This window comes from Arachis ipaensis, chromosome B03, assembly GCF_000816755.2.
Source record: "Arachis ipaensis cultivar K30076 chromosome B03, Araip1.1, whole genome shotgun sequence".
NCBI lineage: Eukaryota > Viridiplantae > Streptophyta > Magnoliopsida > Fabales > Fabaceae > Arachis > Arachis ipaensis.
In genome coordinates this window covers 21801469-21812012 of record NC_029787.2, presented here as the reverse complement: position 1 = coordinate 21812012, position 10544 = coordinate 21801469, and the positions used below count along the sequence as shown (strand labels likewise).

The following is a 10544-nucleotide window of genomic DNA, read 5'->3' as shown; positions in this document are numbered from 1 at the left end:
CATTTTTAAAATGCTTAAATTTAAATAAATTTATGAAAATTAAAATTAAAAAATAATTGAATTTATTAGAATATTTATAGGAGAGGGATTAATGATTTGGACATTACTCTTTAAAATCATTCACCAAGTGAGTCGGTAGTTGCTCTTTTTATTGCATGGAAAAATATCTCATGTTGATATAGTTAGATTAGAAGACAACACCTGAGATAGTAGGAGCTCAAGCTATTAATTAATGTCCAAGTCAAATTGAACAGGAGTAGTCACCATAGTTATCAGAATCGAACCGGTGATTGAACCGATGAGGTTATTGGGTCACTGAGTTATTAGTTTAACCGGTGAATCACTAATCGAACCAGTTAACCCGGTATAATTAAATAATTATGTAAAATTTAATTATTTTTTATTTATTATAAGTACTTTTATTTATTTTTATAAAAATAATTATCATTTTCAAATTTTAATATTTTATTAATTAAATTTATATTTATTGTATTATTATATTATTATAAATAAAAACTTACATACAGTTAATTTTTATGTGAAGTTAATATTTAAAAATAGTTAGATAATTTGACAAATTTAACTAAATATCATCTAATGATTTTCAACTATCAACTTCATATGAAGACAACTGCATGTGAGTCTTTACCTATTATTATATACTACAAGTATTTATTGAAAAAATAATATTAATAGATATCATATAATCATGAAAAGAAAAAATAATTTGTGATTAATAATTTTTTTTGTTTATCTTTTTAATATATATATATATATTAATAAAATTGAGTGACTTTAAAATTAAAATTAATTGAATATAAGTATAATAAAAAGTTACTATATGTATTATAATTGGGATATATGTTAGTAAGAATGAATGTGGCTTGGTGGCATGAGTGTCCTTCTTGCAACCTTGGTGTAAGTTTGAATCTCATTGCATCTATTTTGAAAAAATTTTCTAAAAAACACAAAGCTTTGACACTTGGCACGCTGGACGGCTGGAGCAAATGGAGAGCATGGTGGACTTGCAGAACCCAGATGCGTCGTAGCTTCGCCTTCGGTTGGTCGAGCGGTTCGGTCCGGACCGGTTTTCACCGGTTTTGGCCGGTTCGTTTTGGGTTCCACCGGTTCGTTCCGGTTCTCAACCTTGAATAGTCTTACTCTTGGACCGGACCGATATAAGGTCCGGTTTACCGATTTTTCAGTTGAACCGGCCGGTCCGATCCGGTTTTGACAACTATGGTAGTCACAATACCTATGTCTCACCTATGTAATGTCTTAAGTATTATGGATCATGGTATGAACAGTATATATGTCTAAAATTTAAATATATTATTTTATTATAATAACATTTTGATATAAAATTTAACTTCGATTGCTAAAATTAGACTCGACAAATAAAAATAAATTAGCAGACACCAAAAAATAAATAAATTAGCCAATTTGTATTACGGCAACAATCATTTTGCTTCGTTGTTAAACTGTTCCTAATTAAGTGAGATGGAGCTAAACAACAAATGTAAATAGAGAAAAAAATATATGCGATGTGAGAATAATTTGAGATGATATCCTCAACATAGTGAAAAACTGAAAATTTTACAATAAACAATCAAACACAAACCAAGGAGTTGAAGCATTTGTGTTCATTCTGACCTTCCTCACAATACTCAAAAAGTCTAATTCCAAAATCCATCATCCTTTAATTACAAGATTGAGTTACACATTTAGCTATACATTTATTAATAATTTACCCTCTTTCTATATTTCGATTTATAATGACGCTATTTTTCTTGCAAGATTTAACATGCTCGTTGTTCTACTCAATAACATTGAAATTGTGAATGTTGTAAACTCAATATCAAATCAGTTGATATTTGGGAAAGATATTAGATGATCCACCAACATTAACGGACTAATCTTATAGGAAATATTTCAGGTGCATCGAGAGTACCGGTGCTCCAATTGTTTTAACCGTTGATCTGAATTATAAAAATATATATAATATATATTAATTGAAATCAACGGTTAAAACAACTGGTGCACCGGTACTCTCCGGTGCACTTGAAATGTTTCCAATCTTATAAACACGCGCCCAAAAGAGGGGAAAAAATGGATTCAATATGGTTTAAATTGTAAACTCATCCCCTGAAATCAGTGTAGGCCTTTGTAAACCGTAAACTCATCAATGACAAAAAAGGAAGGTAAGCCATAAAGGAAGAATATTCTCATATAGAGCTAACACCTAGTTATCTAAATAAAAAAAATTTTAAAAATGAATAATAAATATTCCCATATAAAAGGTTAACACATAGTTTACCTAAATAATAAATATTGTTCCTTTTATAATATAAAAAAATGTACAGTACATATGTTTTTTTTATAAATTTAGTGAAAATCTTACCTTTTATCCAATTCTACTCTTCACCAATGAAATTTCCATAAAAAAAAATAGACATGACAATTCCTATATTTTTATCTATAAGTTTGAACTTTTGGAACAAAATATATTATGACATAGTATTAAAACTTTAATTACCAAAATATATAGAATTGACCTTTGTTGATCCTCAAAAAAAATCTACATAAGATGAGCAAAAAGGAAAAAAAAAACCTATTAAAAATTTGGATTTTTTATTTTTTCTTTTTAACCAAAAAGAATTTATTTTAGTCATTTGTTTTGTCGTTTAAACTAAACATGAGACTTACGCACTTTTTAAACTCTATTCATTATAGCAAGAGAAGCTTAAAAGAGACTTACATGAAAATACATATTAGAAATATAAGTATTTATGTACCTTTATCCATCAGCTTAAACTTTTAGAATAACTGGTTTCATAACAATATAAACATGCTAAGATTTCCCTTATGATTAGTATTAACTAAAATTACTACACACTTGTACAATTAGAAAGCATAAACCTGGCAGAAATATACTAGAGTTTTGCTGCAGGGCTGCACTATGGTATGAATTAGTTGTAATTATCAGCAAGGATGACTATAGAACAAATTGGCTAGTTGAAGGTGAAGTTATGGTTATACTGCTGTGTAATTGAAGATAAATGTTCAGCTGGATATTGGCACAGTCCTTTCTGGAATAGAAATTGGAGGCATCTTAAGATCGCTTCTTGCACACGTAAAGTCGTTTCCCGCTTCAGAAATGAAATAAGAAAGTTCACCTGAAACCAAATCATTGAAAAAAAATGTTAGACCAAGAAATCACCGAATCAGATATAGGATACTGAATTAGGTACAGTAATTTATGATACACAGGCACAATCTAACTATATGGGGTATTGTAATCTAATCCAAAGCATCAAGCATGAACCTGCTTACTGGCATTTTTCAAGTAAAACTCGAGCAACAAGACAACTAGTTAAAAAAATAATAACAAATAAATAAATCAAAGTTAATTGATGGATACTTTTAACCATCATTTTGTTCATTTATTTGTTTATTTTAGAAAGTTTTGCCAGTTAAAGGGAAAGATAGGCATGCTCGAGTCAATGCGAAATCTGGGAACTTCTATGTTGCCTAACCAGCTAGGAGCCGTAAATTGTAGGGCAGAATTCAGCACATTATAACCCAATAAATTTCTTACAGAACTATAAAACTTTCTTTTATATGTAACCTTATAATAATACCGAATGCTAAGAATTTTGAATTAGTTAATAGCAGTTAATTGAATATGCATTTAAGACAGCATATGCATACAAGTTCACATAGATCATGTAAATTCCTCAGATACATCATTTTCAATAACAATCTAAGTCCTCAGTTTCTCCACTCTCATATTTACTGTCCAATAATACGTACCTGAATTTCAGCAAGTGGTGAACAAAGGGAAGACAGTTCGGTAAGTGAGGATAGCACAGCTACCAAAACATCTTCATCTAAAATACTTGATAGGAACCGTACACCTGCCTGCATTAAATCAATCATAACATAAGAAACCTAAGTATATGATAATTCAATCCCAGGAAGAAAAAAGAAAACAGAGAAAATAAAATGAAGTGTGACAAAATAAAGCTCATGTAATGAAAGAAAATGCATATTTTTTTTAATACATAGAAGTGTATAAAAAGTTAACACACCTGGTACGCTTTGTATATATTTTCAAATGTAGACCTCAGTTTTGGAACAACTTGTGCTGCAGCCAACTTCACTGGCAGAGACACCGTAGATAAACTCATCATATTGTACACTATGTGCAGTGTAATTGAAGCAAAATCATCTGATATCTCAGAAAAGCATCCAGCAGCAAAACATGCTGCTTTTGCCTGTTACATAATAAATTAAAATTATATCAGATATGTCACACATATATATATTTTGATGCAGATTATAAACCAATTAAAACATGAAAATTGTCTTTGAGCATTAAAATTGTCTTTCAAGTAGCACAGTGATATAAACAGATAAATGAAACATAATTACATAAACTACGCCAAAGTTTCCTTTACCACATGAGGATCAGGAGACACAAGGCTGGAAAGTATCAAGTATCGTATTTGAGCATTGTCATGGGCGAATTCAGCCCAGCAACCCAAAAGAATTAAAGCAAGTTCCTTGGACTCTGAGTCTCCATTCTGAAAAACATATCTCACTTGATTCAACAACTCCAAGTGATTAGCTACTCTTTCCTTTGACAGCAATCCCTTACACTCCCTGTGCTTCTGACCATTTCGATGCCTTCGTTCATTCGAAAAAGCCTTGACAACAGAAACCTTGATTTCCTTGTCACCTCCCTTAAAGGCTCCAGCAAGGCGCAAGAGGATGGCATTGGCAAATAGCCTAACTTCACCTGGCACTACGCCAGATATAACATTGGGAGCAATGCTAGATTCGTCTGATTCAAGCTCTCTGCTCCAATGCTCAAGGTGACGACCTAGCTGCAATATGGCTTGAGCCGGTGCGCCTGATGAAGGATTCAATTTAGTAAAAGAACTAAAGAAGAAAAAAAGATGTACAATAAATGAAAACAAAAAAGAAAGTGCCACATCACCTGGCTTACTAGAACGGAGTCCCTTCTCAAGTTGGATGCTCCATTCCATGGCCGAAGCAGCACAGCTATTTTGAACAGCAGATTCTCTTGTGCCTGATACTACCAGCAAAAGAAAAGTGAGCTCAATGACTTTTAGCTAACCAACACTTTCACATGCTAGTACCCAGCACTATGCTAATCTCTTTAATGGGGCTTCTTCCCCATATATGTCCAAAACATCTAAAGGTGGTATTCTATCACATTTCTGTACAAGAGGCTCTAACCCAACATTTTATCTAATGCATTCATTCTTCCTACCTCATCTAATGTGCCCACTCATTCAACAAAACATTCTCATCTTTATAATATTAAACTTATTTTCTTGCCTTTTTAACCACTCAAGAGTACTTATATAATCAAAACTACCGATAAAAAAGGGGAGAATTCATCATTCAATTTAAACGCAAAATCCGCAATTACCCATGGGTTCATGAGCGAGGCTCATTTCCAGATCGGTGTTCCTCCTTTCTCCTCCTTCCTGGAGTGAGCCTTGTATGAAAGTTGCTGCAAAAGATGATGATGTTTCGCTCATAATGGAATCTGTAACAAAAAGTACACCAATTCGGTCACCATTTTCAGGAGGCCGCAACACCAATTAAATTTATTCGCAACAGATAAATCTGCCTAAAATGAAAGCTACAGAGTAAAATTTCAAATTTCAATTCAGGTTGGCACTATCAATTACAGTATGTGTGAGGAGGTGGTTGTGCATGGCTCACCAATCATATGCCGTAAGCAGCTATGTTGGACATCAGTAGTCACACAACCATCCACTTTGTTGGTGTCTAGGTCACTCCCAACCATGGTTCAGTTGAATTTAATCTGTTTAAATCTTAGTCACAAACTGAACTAGGATATAGTTAAATATAGCAATAATAATAGATAACATTCAACAAATTCAAATTTAAGCATAAATCAACAATGTGGGTCTTCTTAGGGGACAAATATTCCTGCAGAGTTGCAGTAATACACGAATTTGGAATTACTCAGCACAAAATAAAACAACAAAATAACATTTAAAATTTTAAAGCAAGTAAAAGAAGGGAAGTTATCTGTGAGTATAATATTTTTTTTCCAATCCACCATTAACCTCAAAGATCAAACCTTAGAGAGAGCAAGAACAATTATACTTTAACTAAATACGAATACAGATAGTCAGATATCACAATAGCTAGTTCAAGTTCTCTAAAGTCTTAATGATCCCAAAATAATCATAAGAAAACAATTTATATAAACAGTATTAATTTATTACCACATAACAATGCAACCTAAACAAGAAAAACCAACCTTCTATTCAATTTCAATCCTTCAGTTCTCTCAGTCAATGCTATTTAAATTTACGTTTCATAGTTACTTTTGCACAGTAAATAAATATTAAAAAATTATTCAAAGTCATGTATATTAGACGATGAACCAACTTTAGTGGAGACAAAGAGGCGAGGAGAAAAGAATGACATGTTTCAGTTGGTGCACAACTAGAAAGCCAAAGTCAGAAGGGCAGTCTAGGATCTCAAAAACTTGAGAGCTTTCAATCTAGCTATGCTGGGAAAGCAATGTTGACGCCTTCTAACTAAAGATCACTCCTTATTCTACAAAGTTTTTTGTAGGGCAAATATTTTGGTTCTATAATTGAAAAGTAACTAAATGGCAAGTTGGTAACTAGTATTGAATCAATATCCATTGAAAATTAATTAGAGCTAATAATTTTACACATGAAGTGGGTCAGGCAATTCATCGAACACCTGTAATGCAAGGCAGTGATGTAATAATATGAAGCATGTATAAGAAAGGGAATTACTGTGTGCAAAGAGAGTGTTCAGTGGAAACAAGAAGTCAAGAACGATCCTATCCCTCAACAAAGAATTAAGCTTTAATAAAAGAGGAACAAAGTGCTATACAATTGAGGACCAAAATGGATTCAGAAGAATCAGAATCCTATACATCACTGTGAGAAAGGGGGAGCGGCTTTGACATCACTACAACCAATGCGAAGAACGCAGAAGAGTTCGGTGGCTTCGAACACCGGTGGAGTTAACCATAGCAGCAGCAATTACGGCATTGGAGTTGCTGGCTATGGAGGTCTGAATGGACCTGGTTCATCACCCATCAATTCGGCTCCCACATGCAGACCGGAGGGTGCTTCAATGGAATTGCCGGTGAGCAGGAGGTTGTCCCCGACGAAGATAGGCAGACCGGAAGAGAGACAAAGGAGGAGTCTTCGGCAGGAGGTTGTCGTCTTTGCCAACGCAGGAAGGGAGCGGACGTTTCAATGGTCATCCTTCGAGACGAGATCGGAAGGGTCTTCGGCGCAGCGGCGGCGACTTAGGAAGAGCTCCATCTGCTCAGCGTCCAAGCTCCTTGCCGCTGATAGGGTTGGAAGACGGAAGTTCGAATGGCGGAGGTGTCTCACGGTCTTGAACAGCGGCGACGGCACCGAGTGAACCTTGCAGAAAGAAGACAGGACACAGCCGTTTCCAAGTCACAGCGACATGAAGAAGATGCCATCGCGCGAAACGGTGTTGCCAAGAAGAACTTCGGATTAGCAGCGGCAATAGAGGTGGAATCGAAGATAGTAGACCCGCGTGGAGGATGGGGAAACGGGTTGGGGAAGGGGAAGCTGATGGGGTTGGGTCGGGTCCTCTTTGTGGGCCTAGACCCCTGTCCCAAAAGAAAAATATAGAAAAAGAACAAACAGATCCTTCGAATCTGGATCTCCTGCATCTCATTCTCACTCCTCCTGCGATGCGCCTCGCTGCACTGCTCCAGTGCTCCTCTGTCCTGTCGGAGTGATTAAGATCATGTAATTCAAACTCTCTTCTGTCTCAAGTACTTCAATCCAATGATTCCGTTGCTGCCTCACTCCACACCACAATGAACAGTTACCAATTCGGATCCCAAGCCCCAAAGTCCTTTCATCCTTTCACAAGGATCGACTTCGACTTAGAATCCGGAACCGCCACCTCACCAAAACGACCTCGTAAACCCAGGAACTCCACGTCGTTTCGCCCTCTCAGAATGATCAAATCATTTTATAACCGTTTCAACCACTTCTTCAAGCTCCACCCTCTCATGCTTATTTTTATTGCTTTCTCCTTTGGTGTAATGGTCCTCGTCTTCCTCTCCTTCTACGGAACCCAGCACAAGGCGCAGAATGGGGGCTATTATGTTAAATTCGACTCTGCTTCGGAAGATTACCCTTTCCCGAACCTGAAGAACCTTGTCATGGTTGCTGGGCACTCTGTTTATACCAGTAGTAACTGTGGGAAGATTGAGAAGGAAGATTCTTGGTTCTTAGAGTCGTATCAGAAGAATCCTGGTCAAGCTGCGACTTTTGTCAAGCATATTCAAGAAGGGATTGAGATTGCGGCCAGAGATGAGAATGCTCTGCTTTTGTTCAGTGGGGGAGAGACACGGAAAGACGCGGGACCTCGCAGCGAGGCGCAGAGTTACTGGGCCGTAGCAGATTACAAGGGATGGTTTGGTGAGTTTTTGTTTTTTCTGGTAACTGTTTTTGTCATCATAGGAGTTGAAATTGGTTGTGTGCTCAATTTAGATATTATATCTGTATAAGGATAGTTGGATATCTTAGGCTTCATTTGGAGATTGTCTTGTGATAGAAATAAATTGGCATTGTGGATACAAATCTATATATGTGCATGACATTAGTCTACTATAAGTTATCTTTTGAATAGGTTGTTGTCGTATAAATAAGAAGCTTGACCTATATTCAAGGTTAGCCAGTTCATCAAAATCTACCTAACTAGTGAGATGAGCTTTAAGATTAGGCTCATTTGTTCTCAATTCTATTGAGCCTAACCTGAGCCGTGTTAAGTGGGGACGTATTTTCTCCGTTTCTATAATTTTATTGTCAATGTGTCTTTGTAGTTTGTAAGTTTTGATAGTTACCAAACAGGTAAGCGGGAGAGAGAATAAGAGATGTCTTGTGATTATCGAACTGTAAGATGTATAGCCTTTAATGTTCAAATGACATTTCTGATTTGGAAAGATATTACATACCCATGCACATGGCCAAAGGAACTAGGCATGAGATTGAGTGGTTATGCTATTTTTTTTTCCCTCTTATGCTTCACAAAGAAGCTTTAAATATCTATCAAATGTGGAGTTTACTATACCGAAAACGTGGTAGATTAGCTAGCGAATTGAGCTGTTATATAGTTGCACTACTGCAACTCATCTGAGAATTGCCGATCAGATATTGAATTGTGGTTTTCCTTGTCTTATGCAAATTTCTAATTTTGTAATTGGGATATCATTTATATTCTTTTAGCAGATTTTCAAGTTTCATATTTCACAATATAAAACAATTTTGGTATAATACAAATCACCAATGCATGCATAAATAGGATTAGTGCATATATGAAGCATGCAAACTCTATAAGTTGTTGAGTTGAGAGGAATTAATCTCAATTTCTAACTTCGATTTTAATCCATTATCTTAAATCAGTTGTTTCTGTTTGAGTCCAATATTGGTTATTTTCAACTAATCTAAATTGGAGCATGTTCCTTTAAAATAGCGAAAGTAAGGAAGAGATACATGGACCTTAGTTTCGTAAGTTAACAATGATTAGATTCACTGTACCATTACAGAGGCCTGTAATAATAGTAATCTTGTCATCTTTATTGAGCTGCTTTCATATTTAATGATTCTAATAAATTGCTTATAATTGTTTTGTTTTCTGAATTATGATTTTTAAACTTGATGTGTTCTATGAATTCTGCTCTGTTTGCTGCTCAATTGTTTCCTATAACTTCGTAACCTTAGTTTGATGGATTTCCTTTGCATCATTTATGTGTTCCCTCAGGGAATTAGGCTGTTGCTGTTAATGATGGTGGCATGAAGGTTTCTCCCTTTTGTGTATTTGCTGATACTCACCTATGAAAATCCTTTTATCAGAATTTTTATCTTATTCTTTTTGGTTGTGTGTGAAGGTAAAGAAGAAAGTGTGAAATCAAGAGCACTTACAGAGGAACATGCACGGGACAGCTTTGAAAATCTTCTATTCAGTGTGTGTCGGTTCCGAGAGCTTACAGGCACCTATCCCCAAAATATAACTGTAAGTAAGCATTACCCATGTGCATTATGAAGCATTCTGTTCCATTTTGTTTAAATAAATGGAATGTTAGTATTGTATGTGGAATGATGAACGTAAATGAAAAGGATTCTTTAAAAGTCTAGCCATTTGTGTGGACATTTGAATGACACTTTGTGATATTTTGTTGGCTGCTGAGAAGAGTCAGAATTTATTAGTGAAATATTGTAATCTGTATGTGTATATGTTGCATGCAATGTGAAATCCATCAACTTAGCATTCTTTATAAGTTCTAAGTTGAGTATTGGATTCACCTTCGATGGTCCTGCCTTATAACCGAAATTGGTGCTTGTACAAAATATTACCGATTCAAAAATTGCTGAAAAGCAAGTTGGAGTTATTAATTTCAAATATAGAAAGAAGAGTTCTGTATCATACATTTTTTGCTTTTC

General features: G+C 35.1%; 2 protein-coding genes across 5 annotated transcripts in view; one reads left to right on the top strand and one right to left on the bottom strand.

Annotated features, from left to right (window-relative positions):
* LOC107629853 lies at positions 2738 to 6880 on the bottom strand. 4 transcript variants are annotated; one of them, XM_016332788.2, is made up of 8 exons: positions 6840 to 6880; positions 5761 to 5863; positions 5462 to 5581; positions 5003 to 5101; positions 4461 to 4915; positions 4092 to 4277; positions 3814 to 3921; positions 2738 to 3176 (listed from the first exon to the last, which is right to left on the bottom strand). In XM_016332788.2, the coding sequence occupies exons 2-8, from the start codon at positions 5843 to 5845 to the stop codon at positions 3012 to 3014; spliced, it is 1218 nt and encodes a 405-aa protein (XP_016188274.1). In that variant the 5' UTR covers positions 5846 to 5863; positions 6840 to 6880; the 3' UTR covers positions 2738 to 3011. The 4 variants fall into 4 exon arrangements, with proteins under 4 accessions (XP_016188274.1, XP_016188272.1, XP_016188275.1 ...); XM_016332786.1 differs by having other exon boundaries at positions 5761 to 5885; positions 6840 to 6871; XM_016332789.1 differs by having other exon boundaries at positions 5003 to 5095; positions 5761 to 5885; positions 6840 to 6871.
* The window catches only part of LOC107629854 (uncharacterized protein C57A10.07), a 4662-nt gene continuing 984 nt past the window's right edge, over positions 6867 to 10544 (top strand). Inside the window, exons 1-2 of the mRNA XM_016332790.2 lie at positions 6867 to 8522; positions 9992 to 10116. Coding sequence (XP_016188276.1) covers positions 7913 to 8522; positions 9992 to 10116 — 735 coding nt within the window. The 5' untranslated portion in view covers positions 6867 to 7912. The remainder of the gene's footprint in view (positions 8523 to 9991; positions 10117 to 10544) is intronic.